The 21,507-nt window shown below is 56.3% G+C and overlaps 1 protein-coding gene across 6 annotated transcripts; it reads right to left on the bottom strand.

Annotated features, from left to right (window-relative positions):
• Nucleotides 1-418: 418 nt before the first annotated feature.
• ENTPD6 (ectonucleoside triphosphate diphosphohydrolase 6) lies at nucleotides 419-21,234 on the bottom strand. 6 transcript variants are annotated; one of them, XM_067707419.1, is made up of 14 exons: nucleotides 21,092-21,234; nucleotides 16,365-16,688; nucleotides 14,689-14,765; nucleotides 12,297-12,440; nucleotides 11,295-11,370; nucleotides 10,096-10,131; nucleotides 9,293-9,381; nucleotides 8,034-8,113; nucleotides 7,316-7,380; nucleotides 5,638-5,739; nucleotides 3,395-3,535; nucleotides 2,462-2,518; nucleotides 1,439-1,551; nucleotides 419-1,334 (listed from the first exon to the last, which is right to left on the bottom strand). In XM_067707419.1, the coding sequence occupies exons 1-14, from the start codon at nucleotides 21,204-21,206 to the stop codon at nucleotides 1,236-1,238; spliced, it is 1,518 nt and encodes a 505-aa protein (XP_067563520.1). In that variant the 5' UTR covers nucleotides 21,207-21,234; the 3' UTR covers nucleotides 419-1,235. The 6 variants fall into 6 exon arrangements, with proteins under 6 accessions (XP_067563520.1, XP_067563521.1, XP_067563522.1 ...); XM_067707420.1 differs by adding an exon at nucleotides 19,820-19,954 and having other exon boundaries at nucleotides 419-1,551; nucleotides 21,092-21,228; XM_067707421.1 differs by adding an exon at nucleotides 19,820-19,971 and having other exon boundaries at nucleotides 419-1,551; nucleotides 21,092-21,222.
• Nucleotides 21,235-21,507: the final 273 nt, after the last annotated feature.

Below are 21,507 nucleotides of genomic sequence, written 5' to 3'. Positions count from 1 at the left end.
CCGTGATCCCCTTCCGACTGTCCTGGATTAAAGCCAGATCCTTGCTGAACACACTGCAACCTGGAGCTCGGCGCTCGCTCCAGACCCCACGGCCGCGGAAGGTGATGAGCCCAGATCCTCACCCGGCAGTGCCGCGAGTCACAGTCGAGGGGGCTCTGCCCTGCTAGACCCCAGAACAGCCTGGGCCTCCACAGGGCCAGTCCCGGACAGGGGACGCCAGGAGGGCCCGACGGGGGCTTCTGTGTGTCCGTCTGCTGTTGTCTCCCCAAGATGTACAGACAGGATTTGATCCTGCCATCACATGTCACCCACTTGGGCAGGTTTTTGTTTAAACTTTGGTGAACAGGGACCTCAGGTGCCTGACACCCAGGGTGGAGGGACACGGCTGGCGCTCACCAAGAGGAATCAGAGGAGCAGAAACCCTGGAAAACCCTTTATTTCAAGTGGAACACATGAGGTTCAGCTTATTCCGTGAACAGTGCATATGCCGCAGGAACGGCTGCGGGCCTGGGACACGTAGCATCCTGTGCACAGCTCAGCCAGCATCCTGCGAGCCTGCGGGGACGGGCCGTGAGAGGGCGCATCTGGGGCTCCAGCCCGACTGACACCGCTGGGCTGCAAATGGCTCAGGGCAGCGATACATCCACTGGGCTCAGAACACAGCTGCTACACGAGCACGCAGCACCACACAGACATCACTCACTCACAGACACAGCAGCTCACGCTCACGTTTAGACCGCTTCGAGAAGCCAGGGCACACGGGCCACAAAGAGGCATTTCCTCCAGCCCCTCTTTCCAGTCTCAGCGCCAACCCGCCAGCTAACCCTGAGCCACCCGAGGACCCAAGGAAGCAGCTTCTGGATGACGTCACAGTCTACACCCATGGAGGAGATGCCTGGCCCACCAGCCCAGGGGGCTCCCGCTGGGGGCAGTGGGACAAAACAAGACTCCCGTCACCGGACGTGTGTCACAGCCGCCCCAGCCCTGCGATGGGACGGTGGGGACAGCGGCTGTGCCACCCTGGCCTCAGCCTGTGCCCCTTACCCTGTCTGGTCACTGGCCACCGGGAAACAAGTCCTGGGCCGTGTTCCAGCACGTCCAGGGGCCGGTCTGTGAGGTCACGGGGAGGAGGGCCTCAGCCTGTGCCATGACCCCCTCCCCGCACACTGGGGGTCCCAAAGGGGCCTGTTCTCGCAGAGACAGTGCTTCTACGGGGATGGCTGGCAGCTGGGGTGCTACAAGGTGGGGCTCTTCTGTCGGCTCAGGGAGTCGATGTAATGAAAAGTGGCCCCCAGAGCCCAGCTGGTCTCCACGTTGTCAATCTTCCGGGTCAACTTGAAAAGACAAGGGGCGGGGGGGTGGAAGGGAGCACGTGCGTGTGAAAGGCGGGCATGTGCTCGCGACGGGTGGGGGCTGGGGGCACCGGGGGAGTCCCCACCTTCAGCACTTTGTCCCCCGGGAAGCCGAGTCCGTGGAGCAGCGAGCTGACGTAGATGAGATCCAGGCACAGGAAGGGGCTACGCGGCGGCTGGGTCTCTGCCGTCCGGCACACTGAGGGGGAAAGGGCTCCTGGGTGGGGGAACGTGGAGGGGGGGCAGTGCGAGCAGCCAGACTCCACCCCGCTGGGGCACCCCCCCTGCCGCCAGGCCCTGTGCCACCCGGGGCCTCACTGCTGGTCAGAGCACAGCACAGGCAGGGACTTGAGGCCAACCCAGTGCCCACTGCCTGCCTCCAGGCCCCATCTCCGCACCGTGACCCCCGACACCTCTCCTAGGCGTGGACCTGGGGCTTCTAGGGACTGGAAGCACCCACCAAGCTGGCACAGAACACCCCACCCCTGTTCACGACGGGGACGGACAAACCAACCCACGGCCTCTGCTCGGAACCATTTCTGGCTGGTGTCTGGGAGACAAACCCAGAGGTGATGAGAACGATTTTAAAAAAGCCTTTTCTGACAGGAGGGAGAGAAGGTCTTTCTATGGAGAAACATACAGCGTTTAACCCCTTTGACCCGCAACTGGGAAAGGCAACCAAAGAGCAGAATCTACAAGCAGCCCGTACACCCGGCCATGGAGGAGTGGGGGGAGTGGCAGCCACCGGGCACACCCTGGGGGACAGCTCTCCGTCCCCCATACTGGACTCTGCGGTGCAGGGGTCCCTGGCAATTGTGAATCTGCTGGGACACTTTGGGGAGTTGAGGTCACCTGAGTCACAGAGAAAGAGTCAGAAAAAGTGAAATCAAGGGAGTCTGTTCCTCACAACACTGGAACTAGAAACGCCTGCCTCCACTGCCCAGGCCACACAGGGCGCGGTGGGCCTGCGGTCTGAGCTAGCTCAGCAGCCCCTACACACTCTCACACCCCCGAAGGCTCGTCCGGTCGACAGTCAGGGGCCGACCAGGAGCTCTGGGGCCAGCGCCTGCCTCATGCCTGGGCCAGCGTCCTGCCTCCAGGCCACTCACCGTACTTGGCCGCAGTCTCAAAGTCTCCGACCACAAGGCTGCCTCCCTTCTCTGCATCTGTGGAGGAAACGGGGCACCCAGTCTGCACCAGCGCCGTGGAGGCGAGACGGCACTGAGGCCCCTGGGCCTGCGCCTGGGGTACCCTGGGGGTGGGGGGTCAGATGCAGGTGGCCGCACGTCTGGGCATCGGCGTGCAGACGACGGTGCCCTGGCTCCAGCTACAGGGAACCTGCAGACCAGGCGGCCGAGGGGCAGCTGCTGGGGTGCCCCAGAGGGAGGGGCCTGGGCCTAGGTGAGGGGTGAGAGGTCACCTTCCGCCTGGACCCGTTGGCTGCCATCCACACTGGGTCCGAGAGTGTAGCCCAGTGGGGCCCAGCGAGCCGGAACCTGACGGCTTCGGTCTCTCCAGGGCGGCTTTCTGTGGACATTAACGTTCTCACCCTTGCCACGGGCAACACGTTCTAATATCCTCAATCTATTTCATCAAAACACATGTCCGGTCACGACCCACTGAAGTGACCTCACAACCCTCTGGAGGGTTTCCAGTTGGTCTGACCAGCACTGGTCCCAGACTCACGATACCGTCTTCTGTCCTGACGGCACCGCGGGCTGGGGAGGGGTCAGGGTGATACCCCCAGGCTCCTGAGGGCGATCTGAGGGGTGGGCTGAGCCCTCCTGCTGGCCTGGGTGCCAGTGGCTGACGGTTTGAGAATCACACAGGTGAAAGGAGAATAAACCGACAGCGAGGAGGGCTTCCTGCACTGAGCGGCTCAGAGGACTGACTTATTTATAAAAAGGGGGCCTATTACTCTCTACTCAGTGACACGTCCCCCGCCCTCCCTCTATTTCTATCACCCTGATGTGACTGACGGGCCCTCCACCCGGGGACCCACACCCAAGTCCCTGCACAGCCCAACCGAGCCCCACCCTTACCTATGAGGCCCACATTTGCGGCAAGGTCATAATAGTAGGAAAAGGCATAAAAATCCACGTCCTTCACTTCCTCCGTCCTGTGTACTTTGTTTCGGAGGATCTCGGACACTCGGCGGGCGCACAGCTGGTAGAGGCTCCCCGCTGGAGCGAAGGGAGAGCAGACTCAGCGGTCAGTGGGCTCTGGGCGCCTGACCACAGAGCCCAGGGTGACTGCGACCTGGGGGTGCTCACCAGCAACTTTTCAGGGGCCACGTGCTGCGGCCAGCTCAAGGGGAGAAACTGTGAGCATGAAAGGTGGCCCGAGAGAGTGTGGCCCGACCCTGAAGGTCACGCGCCTCCAGCTGGGCGCCTGCAGCTGCCGTGACGCAGCCCAGTGGGTCCACCCTACGCTCACCCTGCCAGCCCTGTGCTGAGCTCGAGTGTGCACTGTCCCACCCCATCTCACCAGCCGCCTGGGTGGGGCCTGCACCTCCCTCCTGTCACAGATGAGGAAGCTGGGGCCTACAGGCAGCGTGCCAAGCTCACAGGGCTGGTCACTGACTCCTTGCTCAGAAGGAGAGCGACAACACAAGACTGAGTCAGTGGACATGGATGCCCACAGCCCACACCTGGACCCAGGTCTGAGCTTGCCCCAGCCCTGCTCCACGTCTGACGGCAGCTCCATTTAGCCCTCCCAGGGCCCTGGGAGTTGCGCCCTTGCACTTGGGACCTCATCTCCCTGCACTCTCCCTCGTCTGACCCGTCACACCACCTCTTCCATGTTCCTTAAACATAGCAGCCGACTCTGGTCCTTTGCATGTGCTGCTCCCTCGGCTTGGCACTCACTTCCCATTTCTTCATGTCTCGTCTCAGGTATCACCCCATAAGGCCTTCCCTGGTCGTCTTTAGCCCGCGATCCCCCCTGGTACCCACAGCCCCCTTCCGTTTATCACTGGATAGTAAGGAACGTGCATTTGTTCTCCACCCTGGGTTCCTGGCACAGAGGCTGTGAAGCCTTGTAAGACCCTGAGTGGTGAGAGTGAGAGAGACGTTCTATGATTCATAATAAGCCCCTTTCAATCCACCTGGGTTGTGCTAATGAGGTGACTCCGGGTGGGTCCTGGTGGCTTCAGGATGGGAGCTGGTGATTAGAGGGCTGAAACCTTCAGCCCCACCCCCAAGGGCGTGGGCAGGGGGCTGGGGATTAAGTCAGTCACCAGCAGCCACTGAGTTCATCAGTCCCTCTGCCATGCGCCTTGTAAAAACCCTACACGATGGGGCTCAGAGAGCTTCCGGGTTGGAGACACGTGGAGGTGCTGCTCCCAGGGAGAGGATGCTCCCAGGGGGAGGGTGCTCCCAGGGAGAAGATGCTCCCGGGGGGAGGGTGCTCCCAGGGAGAGGGGGTTGCTCCCGGGAAGGGGGCTCCCGGGAAGAGGGGGGCTCCGGGCGCCCTCCTGACACGCCTGCCCTGTGCCTCTCTCCCATTTCACTGTTGCTCAGCTGTGTCCTTGATAAGAAACCAGTGATAGGAACATGTTCCCTGAGTTCTGTGAGTGCTTCCAGCAAATTATCAAATTTGAGGAGGAGGCCGTGGGAACCCCTGATTTGTCGACGGTCGGTCAGAAGAATGGGAGGCCCAGCACTTGCAAAGGTCGGGGAGGGCCTCATCTGATGGGGGCTGCACTGACTCCGGAAGTCAGTGTCGGAACGAAGGGAATTGCAGGACACCCTGCTGCTGCCAGAGAACTGGCCGCTGTGGGAAAACCCCCACACGTTTGGCGTCACAAGTGCTGTGAGTAGCGACAGCCCTGTCACCAGAGGCAAACCTCACGCCCACGTGCCCAGCTTGGACACAACGTTTCAGCATCTCTTTTAGAAGAAACTCAGAGCACAGAGCCACAGGACCCTGTGGGTGAGACAGGCCTGGGGCTCTGTGGCCTCTCCCGCCCTCGCCGGAGCACAGGCGGCGCGTGTGGGAGGAGAAGCCATTTCCCACAGAGCTGCCAGGCCCGCAGCCACACCTGGCTGTCTGCTCGAAGCCGAGGGACGTCCAGATCCTCCCCACTGGAGGCTTGCTGGGAAATCGGGTCCCTGGAAGAGCGGCGGACAAGGGAGCCCTGTGCAGGGACCCCGCAGGAGCGGGGGGTTCCAGAACCATAGCCGGCTTGCGGGCAAGTACACACTTCTGCTTCTCTGAGGTGTCCGGAGGGAAGGGGCTGCCGTCGACCCTCACGAGCCACCCACGGAGGATAAACGTGCCGTACCTGCCTCCTGTCCTGACACCCTGTACGTTACTTCAGCGTGCTCCCACTCTCCTCGAAAACCGGGAGACAAACAAGGGCTGACCAACTCTGCTCCATCCTCAGCTGAAACAGAAAGAGACAGAGTCGGATAAAGAGCACTGACCGTGGTGGGGTGAGGGCAGGCCTGGAGCTGAGATGGGGCCCGCTGAGGGGAGGCCGACAGCACCGAGGGCCTCGGAGGGTCAAGGGAACACGCTTCCTTTTTGCCGCGGGATGGACTTGCGGAAGCGTCCCGAGTCAGCTTCGGGAGGCGGAAGCCCAGCAGAGCCACTCCCAGCTCACGGCCACAGAGGGGCTTCGGGGTTCCAGGCGACGCTCATGACGACCCCAGTGGCTCCCCGTGGGGCAGCCTCCAGGGCCCCAGGACGCCAGCCCTCGGGGACACGCCTCCTGGCGTCCTGCCGAGTGGGTCCCTGTGCCTGCCTGATTCTGGCCTGGGCCCGCCTGCACCAGCGGAACGTGCAGGACACAAGGCCGTGGGACTTCAGGAGGCTTTCCTTCCTCTGAGCCGCCAGGGAGAAGTGCAGGCTGCTCTGCGGGGTAGAGGCCAGACACGCGCCCAAAATGCCACCTCACAGGACCCTAGGGACCCCAGCAAAGGGACCGCTGAGTGGATGCCTGTGCAATCCTGAGATAAGACGACTGCTGTTTGCAGCTACTCAGGGCGGTGGGTGGTCTGCTGAGTGACAACGACTCACACGGCGGGAGACGCCTCCCTAGGGCAGCGAGGGGTCTGCACCCCTTCTGGCGGCTGTCACAGCCCCACGTGAAGACACACGGCTCCCCGCTGCTCTGCCGGGTTGGGGTGCAGGAGGGACAGGACCCTGAGGCCGGCACAGACGGGCAGGTGGGTGCCTGCCGTCCTCCACTGGCTAACAAGTGTTTTCTGGCCCAGAGTGTGGTCGTGGGTGTTTCTGAGACGTGGACGCGTTTTTGGTTTGCAAAAAAGGGGCCACTGTTACGAGGTTAAACAGCAGGATGTGCGTGGAAAACAATTCCAGTGGAACATTCCCGCTCTGTCAGAACAGCCAGGCCCTGGAAGAGGCAGCGGAAGTCCTGGGCCGGGGGTGTGCGTGGCCAAGAACATGCTTGGGCTTGCGCACGTCTGACCGAGGCCTTCGAGGGGACAGGCCAAGGCGGCCTCAGAGCAGGGCCCCCGCTCGCCTCGGGCATGTGGTCCCCTGAATGTCCCAGGGGCTCGAGCGCCCGCCAGCAACGCCTGGCTTGTCCCAAGCCAAGCACGTCAGGGCAGGATGGCGCAGAGAGGGCCTGGAAACAGACACAGGCTTCGTCCCCAAATGCCACGTCTGGAGGAAGGCAGAGCCCGTTCCAAGTCCCCTCGAGAGCAGAAGAACACAGGGGACATTCTCAGGAGCCAGAACCTCCCCTGAAGCCCCCGTCGGAGCCCCCCCACCGTGCGCCCAGTGGTAAATCCTTACAAACAAGCCAACTCCGATCACACGCAGTTCCTTGGGTTCCTAAGAACCCCCTGCAACTCGGTGATCCAGAAACCGCTTCACTAGCATCTTTCTTTAAAAGTAACTGAGAAGGTCTTCAGGGGCCCACCAACGAGGGCTGGGGGGGCACCCTCTGGGGATCCCGAGTCCTGCTGGCTGGGAGGGCTCTGAACCCCACTCACCAGGCTTTCCCTCCTCGCCGCCTAGAACCGCCAGCCGCGCCGACATCAAGCCGAGCCCCAGGTAGCTGCGGAGAGAGAACCCAGGTGAGCGGAGGCCTCCCTCAACTCCGCCTGCAGCACGTTCGCCAGCCTGGATCCAAAATGTGGGGGGAAGGAGGAAACCAGGGGCAAGGCAGCAGCTTCCTGCTTCTTGCAGGAGCTCCCTCAGTGGGGCTCAGGGCATCCAGCGCCTCAGCTCGACAGCGAAGGCTCTTACTTGGTGGGAGCTCGTCCAGGAGCTGTGGACACCAGCGAGGGCGACACACAGGTCCCCAGCTTTATGGTGTGGACGGGCCTCACGGAAAGAACCTATTAAAGGCGCCACGTGGCAAAAAAGACGGCCCAGAAACTTCCTGCACCATCTGTGGACTCTTCCCCACTTTCCCAAAAACCTTTTCCAAGGCAGAAGAGAATAAGTACAAAAGAAGAAATGTAATCTTACTACAGGTGAATTAAAAAAGGAAGAGGAGGATTAAGAAGAGGAAGAAAGAAGGAAGGAGGGAGGGAGGGAGGGAGAGGCTGCAGGGGGGTCCGCAGCAGGGATTTTGGGACCAAGTCTATGGCCCAGCACCCTGGTCGCTCCCCAGGCGGGAGGCGGAGGCTGGGGGAGGCCTGCAGTGCTAAGCTGAGCCACATGCCTGGACAGTGGACCTCTCCACGCTCAGTCCTGAAAACAAACCTGTAGGAGTAGAGCCTGTAGGTCCTATTAAACATCTGGAGGGACGTGAGGAAGCCGGGCGGGGAGGTCTGAAGGGTGCCCTGGGGAAGAACACAAGGGTTAAAGCACCTTTCCTGCTGGCCTTTATAAAAAATTGTCCCCCACTCCCTCAATTCATTTGAAAGAACAGGGATATTCACGGATGTATTCAATTAAATTAGGCTTTCATCAAATCACATGCTGTGAAACAGCTTGGAGCAAGCAGTGAAACACTTTGTCTTTCCTCTTCCCTCCCCCCCCCCCCCGGCTGCACCAAGAGGCCTGTGGGATCCTAGTTCCCCGACCAGGGACTGAACCCACACCCCTTCCAGTAGAAGCGTGGAGTCTTAACCACTGGACTGCCAGGGAAGTCCCATGTCTTTCCTCCCTGTGAGTAACATTTACCCATTCTGGGAAATACGGCCCAACCAGAAGAGTTATGCGTAAATTTAAGGCTATTCCATTAATGCTAAGTTTTATATTTATTTATTTATTTATTTGGCCATGCCACGCAGCATGCGGGATCTTAGTTCCCCAACCAGGCATCGAATCCATGCCCCCTGCACTGGAAGCGCAGAGTTTTAACCACTGGACCGCCAGGGGAGTCCCAAGGCTCTTCCACTAAAACTAAAAATAATAGTAATAATTTAAAAAGCGGCAGATGAGGAAAGTGCTTTTTAAAAACAGCACGCAGTCTCAACTGGAAACGTTTTCGTGTCGCTTAGAACAGCGGTCCCCAGCCTTTTTGGCACCAGGGACTGGTTTCGTGGAAGACAAGTTTCCCACGGACAGGGAGACGGTTCAGGCAGTAATGCGAGCGATGGGGGGCGGCAGATGAAGCTTCGCTTGCTGCCCGCCGCTCACCTCCTGCTGTGAAGCCCGGTCCTACCAGTCCGCAGCCTGGGGGTTGGGGACCCCTGCCTTAGAACATCCATCCTGAAAAGGCCTGAGGCTCTGTCCCATCTGAGTCAGACTCCGGCCCCTCCCTGGAAGCCCTTGCGGGGGGTTGGGGAAGAACCCACCCCACACCCTCTGCCCCAAGGTCTCCAGGTAGTATCTAGTTTATCACCCTGCTGAAGACCAGATTCCCATTTTCTTTTTTCCAGGCAGAGTTAAAATCAAACTAAGAAGCATTCGCTGCGGGTGATCTGATCCTCAGGAGAGAAGCTGAGTGCACAGACCTCCCCCGGGGCTGAGGCTCCCCCACGGGGCAGGTGGCCTTGGGGGCGGCGGCGGGTTACCTCGAATCTCGGGAGGAAGGTGATCTGGGTGGACCCTCCGCCCAGGTCCAGCATGCCCACGCTGCTCCTCCCGGGGGTCTTCAGACTGCCTGCAGCACCGAGAGTAAAATCCACACAGCAATGCCCGTTAGTAAACAGAACAGCAGAAAAGGGGAGGTTAGAGCCAGGCCCTTCCGTGGAAAGAGAACAAGACAGACAGAAGCTGTGGCCACTTGAAAATGTCCATGTGCATTTGGGGGGCGTGAAGGACAGCTGCCCCGGTGGTGGCTTTCATCTGAACGAAGGACAACCTGTGCTCCTGGGGCCTGGGCTCCTGATCTGTCACCTGACATGGCTCCCCATCCCCGGGGCGGCAACTCCTACAGGAAACTTCCTGCTTTCTCATCCATCTGTCAGACACACTGGTCTTGTCCATAATTACAACAAAGGGACAAAAATCCGCATCCTGAGAGTAATCTAAGAAAAATGACTGTTCCCTGTTCTACCTACAGCAGGACTTCAATTATAAGGTGATCAGCATTCGCGTCACGTCCAATATTGACTAGTGTGACTCAGGGCTTCTCTCAGGAATGAGGACGGTGGCCAGGGGACGCCGCCATGGGAGCAGAGGCAGAGCTGAGCCTTTGGAGAAGGACCCTCTGCATCTCCAGCATTTGCCTCTGCAAGCTGGGTGCCTGCCCCACCCATCCCAACACCCTACTTCGGGTCAGCAACCCGAAGGGGTTATTTTAGAGTGGAAATGAGGCCCCTGCTCTAAAGACCTGTGTCTGTGAACTGCTGGCTTTATGATGAAGGGAACCCACCTGTTAGGAAGTTCACGGTGATCCACGCGGAGACACCTGCAAGAGAGGGTCACAAACAGCATCTGAATCACCTGAGATGCTGTAAACAGCAATGGGAACTCATGACAGCTTTCCGATTTCAGGAGCACAGGGAGGCCACTTCCTCACTACTCTCAGCCTCCAGATCAGGTACAGACACGGGCATCACTCACAGAACCATCCAGCTGCTTCTGGCAGCCTGCTCTAGAAGACACCACCTAAAAATCAGCGTGCTCAGCCAACTGTCACATCTCTTGGTCACACTCTTTAGCAACTGCCTCTTTCTGGAAGAGGTGGGATGAGAAACAAATGTTCCCTTTCCCTCCACCCAAACAAACCCTTAAGGTCACGTTTAAAGTCAGGGGCTGGTAAGGAACCTTATGAAGTGACTCTCCCTTAGAATTAATGCAACAGCAACATTCTAATGCATCAGCAACTGGGGATTCTCTCTAAATGTTCTTAAAACAGAAAAGATGGGATTTCCCTGGTGGCGCAGTGGTTAACAATCCGCCTGCCAATGCAGGGGACACAGGTTCGAGCCCTGGTCCGGGAAGATCCCACATGCTGTGGAGTAACTAAGCCCGTGTGCCACAACTACTGAGCCTGCACTATAGAGCCCGCAAGCCACAACTACTGAGCCTGCACTATAGAGCCCGTGAGCCACAACTACTGAGCCTGCACTATAGAGCCCGTGTGCCAAAACTACTGAGCCTGTGCTCTAGAGCCCGTGAGCCACTACTACTGAGCCTGCACACCACAACTGCTGAAGCCTGTGCGCCTAGAGCCCATGCTCCACAAGAGAAGCCACTGCAGTGAGAAGCCCGCGCACTGCAACGAAGAGTAGCCCCCGCTCACTGCAACTAGAGAAAGCCCACACGCAGCAAAGAAGACCCAACACAGCCAAATTAATTAATTAATTAAAAAATAAATCAGAAAAGATGATTTGTTTTCAGAAACATGATATATGCCAGGCTTGGAGCCAGTCACGAGGAGAATGTCTCTATCACTGGCCCCAAGAATACAGTGCTCTGAGACGGTCAGCCTGCGGACTGGGGTGGGACCGGCACTTTGGTGTCTGTGCCTCCAACCAGGGAAGGCTCCCAGCGCAATGCTGACAGCAGCCCCGCATGCAGCCCGCCTCGAGGGGCAGCCTCATGGCACATGGAGCTTCTGGCGACTACCTTCGTCCGTCCCGTTCATGATGGAAACACAGTCGTCCCCTACGAGGAACGGCGACGCCTCAAACACTTCTTTCACCTAAATGTAAAGAGAGACAAGCCTTTATCGTTTAGAATCTAAACTCACAGTCCCAATCACTGCCCTGCTTTAGGACAGGACACGAGGGGTGGGAAGCCCCACAAGGCGGATCCCAGCCCTGGGCCGCCACGTGGCCTGGTGGGCATGTTCCTGGGAGAGGACCTGGCACAGGGGAAGCGAAAGCGGTGAGCAACTGTGTTTGGCTTTATTTCCTTCTCCATTTTTTTTTTTTTTTTTAGCAATTATTGATACATAGAAACTTCAGTACGTCTGCACTTGTGTCCTACAATCCAACTCGAGCATGTGAAGGTATTCAGTAGTTTTTATAAGGGACCTTGACAAACCTGCAACCATCTGTCATTTAGCAGCTAACAGGTTCAGAAACAGTGTGGAGGAGGACTACTTTGCTGAGAACACTTTCCCTGATTCCTGATGGTAAGAACCCTGCAAGCACATGTCAGACAGCCTCCAGGGCTGCCTGCAGGGAGGTGCAGGGCTTGCGCAGACACAAAGGGGCCTCCTCAGCAGTCACATCTGAACATCAGACCAAGAGCGGAGCCTGCACTTCCCACGAGGACGGCTGGCTTGAGCCGAAATGTCAAGAATTCAGGTCCCACGGCCTTAGACACTCGGCAAGTTCTTGGATGGAAGGAAGCCCTTCAAAAACACAATATATTTTTAACACCAACTTGTTCTTTTTATAAAACAGATTCATTCTAGAAAACATGAATAGCTTTAAACATCCTGAGAAAGAAAGCATCATTCAGCCACAACCCCTCCACCGAAGGCGACACTGCTAACATTTCGACATGCTTCCCTCCTTGGGGAGCTTCTCCGTGGCCTGTCTGCCTGCTTGGACGCGGGCTGATGTTCCATGTTTTCAGTTATCTCAAGTCACCCGCCCCGGGGTAACTGGATGAGCTCACCTTTTGCAGTAACTTCTGAGCCTTTTCTCCTGGTAACAGACGCAAACCAGCTGTGGCCTTGAGGACCAAGGGGGTGGCCTTCCAGAATTCAAAGGGTATGTCCTGTTTAGCAATGTCCAGTAACTCCTGAATTCCCGGGGTGCTCTGTGAACATGGTGGGTAGAGCAGGGTTTGCACTCAGCGTGCAGGGGTCACAGGTGCTCCCCACCCTTTTGGTTTTATTAATTTATAAACGTATTTTTTCTAATTTTCCAAATCAGCAGAGACAGCGACTCAAGTGGTGCAGGCAGGAGCGTGGGGCGGACCCTCGGCAGCGGAGCGGGCCAGGGTTCTACACGCCTGGCAGCCGGAACCCCGCCAGCCCTGCCACCAGCCCCGAGCAGCCTCAGACGAGCTGCGACGCCCCTGGACACCATGAGTGAATTCTGGGGTCCCTCACGGCACTAAAACCCATGAAGAGCTACACCGAGGAATCACTTCACCTGCCGGAATGCTGAGCTCTCCATGCTGGACCAGGGCCGTGGGGGGCGGGCTGGGCAGGGCGGGGGACGACTGCCGTGAAGCCTCACCAGGCGTGTGGAGGGTACGATGCTGGGGGGGGTTAGCAATGCCTGTGGGGGACACGTGTGCCTCTCACTCAGAAACCCCCCAAGAGTTCACCCAGGCGACGCCCTGGCATGTGAGGGGAACGAAGTGCACATGAGATGACACAGAGCAGCCTTTCCCAAACCGTGAGGAGCAAAGGGTGGCGGGGGTCACCTACAGGCCCTCCGGAGGGGCTGGCTCTCCAAGTGCAACGTGCACACGCATGGCAGGACAGAGCACTCTACTTCCTGACGGGGCACAGTCTCCAAGGCACACTGCTCAGCCCCGGGAGCAAAGCGCATACAGCGTGAACGTGCTCCACTGTGTGTGTAAATAGAGGGGACGGGAACACAGGACAGCGAGAAACCAGGGACATTGTCCTCCTGGAGGAAGTGGGAGGGGTCTGCTGAGAAGCTGTACCAGTCACCCCACATGAATGTGTGCTGCCTGCCTGAACGAGTAAGACTTAAAAAGCCCCATGAGGGGCTTCCCTGTGGGTGCAGTGGTTGGGAATCCGCCTGCCAAGGCAGGGGCCACGGGTTCAAGCCCTGATCCGGAAGGATCCCACATGCCGCAGAGCCACAACTACTGAGCCTGTGTTCTAGAGCCCGCACGCCACAACTACTGAGCCCACGCGTCACAACTACTGAAGCCCGTGTGCCTAGAGCCTGTGCTCTGCAACGAGAAGCCACCGCAACGAGAAGGCCACACACCGCAACGAAGAGTAGCCCCCTCTCTCTGCAACTAGAGAAAGCGTACGTGCAGCAATGAAGACCCAATGCAGCCAAAAATAAATAAATAGATAGATAGATAAATAAATTTATAAAAATACATAAAAAGCCCCATGAGTTTATTCCAAGATATATCATTTAATCAGGTTTAACCTCTAGAGTCACTCATTTCGATTTGTTTTCAATTTGTTTCTTAACCAAGTTACAGGAAAGCAAGGCCGTGACCTCACTGTCTGGGATCAGGATGCATCTGTGGCAAGAATGCTGCGTCAGCTTCTGATAAGACGTGCTGGGGCCAAAGGAACTGACAGCTGCATGAGGGGCTGCTTTCGGGAGCCCCCTGGAACACAGGTGCCCTGTGTTCGTGCAGCTCAGAAGTGTAAACGCCACCAACTTACCAAAGTCACCATTTGACGGTTCAGCTAAATTTCTTTTACACACTTATTTGGTTCTGTGGATTTTGCATAATACATTTTTTTGACTTTAATTTTTTTAGTGAACATTTGTCATCTTCAATCAGAGAAACCAAAACAAAAAAAAGTTAAACTTTCAAATAATGCTTTTTCTAAGTTTGTAGCATTTGTGCTTTTAAATCACACTGTAACTTCTGGGCGGCATGCGGGCCAGCTGGGGGATATATGCGGTGTGTGTGTGTGGTGTATATGTATGTGTGTGCTGTGCATGTGCGGTGTGGTGTGTATGTGGCGTGGCTGTGTATATACGTGTGGCTGTGTGTGTGTGTATATGTGTGTGATGTATGTGGTGTATGTGTGTGTGCTCTGTATGTGGTGTGGTGTGTGTGGCTGTGTATGTGGTGTGGTTCTGCGTGTGGTGTGTATGTGTATACATGTGCAGTGTGTGTGGTGTGGTGTGTAGTGTATGTGGGGTGGTGGTGGGACCTCTCACGGGTGCCAGTGTCCTCCATAGACTGTCCTACGCAGTGAAATGTCCCAGGTCAGCACAGCAGAGACGCTGCTCTGGGAGGACGGCTCTGCATCTGAGAGAAAGAGAGTCACTTTAACAAATCGACAGAAGGCAAATTTGATGAGCAAAGAGAGACGAGAGAACACTGTTACCTTATCAACGTCATCAGCATAAGCAGAAAGACCTGGCTTCAGTGCTTTGAAGGTTTCATGGGTCAAGGTGGGAGTTTCTAAAGGAAAATCATGTTTTAGAACAGGTACAAGTGTGAATACAAACACAGATACGTGAATCTATACAACTACGAGGAGCCACACGTTCCAGGCAGACTTCTGAAAACAGACCTGCATTGTTTCTCATCTAAACTCTGCCTCTTTAGTTTGGCTACACAATGAATATTATACTTAATGTTTTGGCCAGAACTTTTCCTATTTAAAAAAAAAATCAACTTTATTGAGGTATAATTTAAATACCAAAAACTACCCATTTAAAATGTTAAATTTTAACAGAGTTAATTCTTGCTGATTCAACAAATAGAGAAGCAGGGAATTCCCTGGTGGTCCTACGGTTAGGACTCTGTTCTTCCACTCAAGCAGGCATGGTTTGATTCCTGGTTGGGAATTAAGATCCTGCACGCAGCCGCGTGGCCAAAGAACAAACAAACAAAAAAACAGAAAAAAACCCAACTGAGGAGCAGGGCAAATGATTCCAAACTGCAAATGTGAAAATCATTTTCTTAATTCTAGATAGGACGCATTATACATTCTAATACATTCTATTCTATTCTATTTTTTTAAAAAAGAATATTTCAGCCTTCTTTTTAAAAATTGAGTGTTTTAGATTATTAGGGGCCTGGACTTATGTGCTTACAGCAAGGGAGAGCATTCCCAGGCACACCGAGGCCAAGGGGTGCTGTCCGAATGCAGACACATAGACCAAGGAGGAAAAATCAGCAACAAACTTGCTGTAAGGAGGTCTCTCCAAAGAAAACACGCCGGCTCATGGCTACTGAAGGATTACATGCCAACACACGTTGCCTTAAACTTAGCTTCAAAACCAATTTTGGAGGTAGGTTAAGTCCAGCATATAAATATTTAACCATTATAACAAGTTTAAAAATAGAGCAGATGAAAAGTAGATAAACGTGCCATGAGAGGTTTGAAGAGACCTACTAAAGGCATCCGGAACACCAGTTCAGTTAAACGCCCAGAAGGGTCAGCACCGAAGCAGAGGGGAGGGACCCCAGCTGTGAACACCGACCCATAAGGAGTGGAGGGGGGACTGGGCGGCGCTGGGGGTCTCCCCAGGGGAGAAGCCCGCTGGTGAAGATGCCCAAACTCCACCCTCACTCCTCCTCAGCACCTCCCTGGGAAGCCAGGCCCACAGGCTCTGGTCCCAGCTTTACTCTCACTGAGGCCACTGCCATCTGTCACCCTTGTTGCCCGGCCCCACTGGGCCGTTCCGTGTTGGCCTGGGCTCCAGGTCTTTGCTCATGTACCTGACTTTCCTGGACTCCCCGCTCCCACTGGTCTGAACCTGGGGCTACTTCCTTCCTTAAACTCACCCCTGGCCTAAGTCACGGTCCTAGCCACCCAACCTGCCTGGGACGCTGGGAGGGGACAGGCCACCCCAATGCCTTCTGGGATCTCAGCTGCCCCTAGGTGGTCACCAGATGCCAGTGCGAATGAGGACATCTGGGACTCCTGGGCAATGGCACTGGCGACAGGCTCCCCGGGGAGTCCCAGGCCGGGGGTCCAGCCCACCCTGAGGGCCCACGCTTTGCTGTGTGACGGAGGACAGGGGAGCGCGGCCAGGGCTAACTAGCCGGTACCTCCAGGCTGCCGGCTGAACTGGAAGACGTGCACTCGGGTGCCAGTGCTTCCCGCGTCGAACATGATGCCGTAGAAGACCTCAGGCCCGCGGGCAGCTGTCCCCGGGGGACCGCGGGACTGCTGGCCCCTCCGGGCCCCCGTGGCCACCTCGGGGATGCCGAGGAAGGCCTGGGTGGCGGAGGCCCAGTGCCACTTGATGTAGGCGACGTAGATGAACAGGCACACGAACAGCCCCAGCGGGTACGCCACCTTCGTCACCCTCAGGTTCCCATTGTTTGGTACTTTTCTCATTTCCTTGTCTGCTGAGGACTGTGCCACAGCGGCTGGTGGAATGGGAGGAGAGGCAGGAAAAACCCGTTAGGCTGCGAGGTTCTAGGGCAAGTCAGAAATCCCTGCGCTCAGGGACAAAAAGTTCCTTCAACCAGAACTTTGTCCACGGGTCTGCATTTTCCCTGTGAGTCAGAAGTTTCATTTGATCCTCAGAATGATTCTGGAAGGTGGATCCCCATTTTGCAGAAGAGGAACTGAGGTTCACAGAGACTAGACAACCCGTCCAAGGCTGTCGGTCCTGCAGGTGCTGACCTGGGCCATAGCCCCACAGCCTGAGCATACCCTCTAGGTGCTGGTCCAGGCAAACGGCTCTAAACTCGCTGCTATTGCAGCTCTATTTACAATAGCCCGGAGATGGAAACAATCTAAGTGCCCATCATCGGATGAATGGATAAAGAAGATGTGGCACATATATACAATGGAATATTACTCAGCCTTAAAAAGAAACGAAATTGAGCTATTTGTAATGAGGTGGATAGACCTAGAGTCTGTCATACAGAGTGAAGTAAGTCAGAAAGAGAAAGACAAATACCATATGCTAACACATATATATGGAATTTAAGAAAAAAAAATGTCATGAAGAACCTAGGGGTAAGACAGGAATAAAGACGCAGACCTACTGGAGAACGGACTTGAGGATATGGGGAGGGGGAAGGGTGAGCTGTGACAGGGCGAGAGAGAGGCATGGACATATACACACTAAAAAACGTAGTAAGGTAGATAGCTAGTGGAAAGCAGCCGCATGGCACAGGGATATCTGCTCGGTGCTTTGTGACCGCCTGGAGGGGTGGGATAGGGAGGGTGGGGGGAGGGAGACGCAAGAGGGAAGACATATGGGAACATATGTATATGTATGACTGATTCACTTTGTTATAAAGCAGAAACTAACACACCATTGTAAAGCAATTATACCCCAATAAAGATGTAAAAAAAAAAAAAAAGCCACGTGGGCGTGGTGTCCCCAGACCTTTCAAGGTAACAGAGATGTATATGCAGTCCATTCTCTCCACTCTCCCTTTTTCTCCCCTGTTGGTAACTTATATTTAAAGGTTTAAGATCCTGTCCCTTGGGGACTGCAGAGCCACAGACAGATCAGGGAAACGGCTCATTCTCCTGGGAGTTTCACAACAGATACCTCTTGTCGTTCATATACATGTTCCTGCCGAGAGGGAAATGATGCCCATGTGCTTTCAAAGCCCAGAGCAAAGGAAATCCACTCAGCGCCCCTATGTTTGGTTCAATGCACCCCAAAATGGAGGCACTTGCTCAGCGGAGGCACTGGGCAGGAACCCGAGACTTCAGAGGACGAGAAGCGAGGTGCCTGGCTCTCGGGGCTCCCCCTACCCTTGGGGACGTCCACCATCTGTCCACCCTGGCTGTCAACGTGGGAGGTGGAGTGGACGTCCCAGCGGGAGGGAGACAGGCACGTGCCGGGTGGGAAGCAGGGCGAGTGTCTGTGGACCAGAGCCCTGGGGGTGTGTGGGCCGTGCTCAGGACACAGGGATGGTGGCGGGGGAGGAGGGCTGGAGGACAGCGTAAAGGCCCTCACAGGGGAGGGAGAGCGGGGGCCGGGCCTAGAAGCGTAGGGGGCAGCCTGTGGTGGCCTCACGCCAACCCCAGGCTGTCTGGGGGTAGGAGAGACGGAACAGTGGCCCTTGCGGGGAATCCAGCCCTACAGTCACACCTGGATGCCTGCGGCCCCTGGAGCACTGTCCAAACCTTGGGCCAGCCCTGTGCCCCTGCCAGGGGAGAGGCCCTCCCAGAGGCTCACCATCCAAGCTCGGACGGGGCGGGGGGACAAGACAATGCACCCCTCCCTGAGCACAAGGGGCCTCAGGGAAGGCTCTCTCAGCAGCTCCCTCCCCAAGACTCGCCCTCCCCAGCCCCAGCTCAGGCCTCACTTCACTCTCAGAATAACATCATACCGCTGCCCAGGCCTGGCCCCCATCGGCCTCTGTGCTTAGTCTCTACCTCTCTTGGCCCTGCTCAGGTGGGCCGACCTGGTCCTCATCCCTAAGCCTCAGCTGACAAGCTGTCATCCCCACCTTCCCTGACCACCTCCACCCACTATTTGCTCCGTGACTCCCTGCCCCCTCCTGACCAAGCACCACCATTGTCTGTGATGATGATGAGTCTGTGCTGCTACAGCAGTCTGGAACACAGGCCTTTATCTAGGACAGCCTTAAATATTCTGTTTTTTTTTTTTTTAAGCATCCTATTTCTTTGGTCCTTTATCCACACCCCTGCAAAACCTACCCAAAATGCTATGCTCACTGCCGCTCTGAAACCTGCAGTCGGAGGCTCCTCCTTTGTGTTCCTTGGTGCTCTCCACTCTCATTCCCTGAGTAAGCTGCATGTGGAGTTGTTCATCTGTGTCTCCCTTCCCTCTGGTGAGATGGTGCCTCTCTGGAAGCAGGGACCAGCCCAGTCATCCTGATCTCCCACCCATGACACAAGGCCAGAGCCCAGCAGCTGCTCAGCCATCGCTTGCTGGTGAAGAAAGCGAGCTGATGACACAGCAATTCACCAAGAGGCACGGATGATGCTTCAGGACCCATGTGATGGCCGTGTGGGATGGGGCAGGAGACAGCAGTGACCAGGTTTTCTACACGTCGAGTTTGAAATGACAGCGGGACATCAGTCAGAAACAGAACTGAGCCTTGTGACAGGTTTGGGGTTGGTGCTTGAGGAAGCCATCCCCAGGCAGCCAGCTCTCACCCGGCAACAGGCCCTGTCAGAGGTCTCCTTTGGTTAGGTTAGAGTAACCCAAAGTTTCCCACTGCTAAGTGATCATTTAACAAAAAAGTATTTCTAGGGAAAGTTCTAAAGCTACTATTTCCAAGGATGATTAGTGAGGACACAAAAACAATACTAACATCTTACAACTCTGAAAGCGTTTTATAAAACCCTTTTACGTAGTCCAATTTTATCATGTCCTATGTTAGTCTAAGAAGCATAACATACATGATCAGACTAACAGGTAGTATATTAAATTTCGAGGCAAAGGTTGCTCTTCATTAAATTTGTCTACCCATTTAAAAAATATCCCTTTAAATATGCTAGACCCTGTTACCAGAGGCCCACAGGCTGGCACTTATATACCACACGACATATGATGACTTACTTCCATACAACAGGACCAAGGCCCGGGAATGTCTGTAAACGGTCTTGCCCGGGATCACAGAGCTGGCACGCGGCAAGGCAGAGGAGTTTCTGGCTTCCGTCTCCAAATCACATGTGCTTCATCACTTCACTTTCCCTATTCATATAAGACTACTTCAGACGACCGAAAAACACTCATGTGAAATTACATACACATAATCATTCAAGTTACACACCAAGTTCAGGGTGACATAAACAGAGGCCAAACAGAACATAACCCTGAGGGGGCACAGAGCCAGGGACAGCCTGGCCCACAATCACCTCCAGGGCCCTGAGGCCCGAGCCTAAAAGCCAGTTTCATTCCATGGGGTAAGGTGCTTGTCCAGAGCTAAGGAGGGGCAGATCACATTTCTGTGACACCACTAACACCACAGTGGCCCTCTCCAGAGAATCACCAAGGAAAACAATTTTAGATGAGTTTTGTTCTTTAAAGGAGAGTCTAGAACAAAGCTGTAAGGAAAGGTAAGCCTGGAGGGAATGAGGAGTAGGCTGGGGGGTGGGGCAGGATGTAGGTGCACAAAGGCAAACAGAGGTTTGGCTGAGCTAACCTTGCTCTCAGCGGGCTCCTGGGGCGGGGGTGCCTCCCTCTGTCAGGGGGAGACGGGGTCAGAGAGGAGAATCTCGGTGTGGGGCTGTGGCAGTGATGTCCAGACGGGCCCCGCCCCATCCCCCTCCCCCGACTAGCTTTCTAGGAGCTGGGGACGGCAGCTCGGCTCTCAAAATACAAGTTCTATCCCAAGGTTAAAATACCCAAAAACGGCCGTGCGTGCAAATGACTGCCGCACATGCTTAAAACCTATACAAAATTAAAGCACATGAACAAATACTAAGTCTCCTGGTAGGTTTAAACGGGCTTTTCTCCCCTGCCTGTCCTGCCCCTATCGGATCTCCTGAGCCCGGCACAGAGCTGGGAGCGGGTCAGCAGACCCTGGATGAATGAATGAAGACAGCAGTGCTACAGGCTCCCTGGGGGTGGAGACTCCGACTGTCTTGCCCACCCGGTGCCAAATCACCGACCGCGCCCCTCACTGGTCAGCGGAGTCCTGGCTGCCAGTGACCCTGAGGCCGCCTCCAGGCGCTGCCGCTTAAGACCGGGTAGTTGCCAGGCGCTGGGTCTGAGCCCCGGAGGCCCCCGGCCCTGCTCCGCCCCGGCCCTTCTCCAGGGCGCAGCGCACAGTGCCCGAGGGGGCCCACGTGCATAGATATCCCGGGCCCGGCGGAACCCGCCGCTTACCCTGCAGGGCCCTGTGCCCCACCCACGGAGCGAGGTGCCAGTCCCGGGGGAGTGCGCGGGCCGCGGAGATGGCTTCCCCGCGCTCCCGCCCCACCGGCTTCAGCGTGGCCTCCATCCGCGGGCTGCGGGAGGAGGATCTGGAGGCGGGGCCCCGCCCACGTGCACCGCGCGTCAGCCCAGTGCGCAGGCGCGGTGGTGCGTCCCACTGCACAGGCGCCGTGACTCTTCCCGCCCGGGTCCGGTGGCGGGTCCCCCTAGCCTAGAGCCTGGCCGGTGTTGTGGGGGAAGCGGGGTCTCGGCCTTGTGGCCCCCGCTCCTGGCCCCGCTTATAGGGTCCCCCGCGGCACGGCGGAGAGGGCCATCGTCGTCCCTGGCCGAGGAGTCAGTCCTGCAGCCTCACAACCTTGACCAGCTGT

Source organism: Pseudorca crassidens, chromosome 15 (genome assembly GCF_039906515.1).
Source record: "Pseudorca crassidens isolate mPseCra1 chromosome 15, mPseCra1.hap1, whole genome shotgun sequence".
NCBI lineage: Eukaryota > Metazoa > Chordata > Mammalia > Artiodactyla > Delphinidae > Pseudorca > Pseudorca crassidens.
This window is presented reverse-complemented; position numbering and strand designations above follow the sequence as displayed.

What these genes read in the sequence shown, in the direction of transcription:
- ENTPD6 (XM_067707418.1), bottom strand. Translation starts at nt 21,206, where the DNA reads ATGGAGGCCACGCTGAAGCCGGTGGGGCGGGAGCGCGGGGAAGCCATC. An exon ending in CACCGTGAACTTCCTAACAG is followed by an intron (nt 9,382 to 10,095) that starts GTGGGTTCCCTT and finishes TCGGTGCTGCAG; the next exon opens with GCAGTCTGAAGACCCCCGGG. An exon ending in TACAGGCTCTACTCCTACAG is followed by an intron (nt 7,381 to 8,033) that starts GTTTGTTTTCAG and finishes CTCTCTCCGCAG; the next exon opens with CTACCTGGGGCTCGGCTTGA.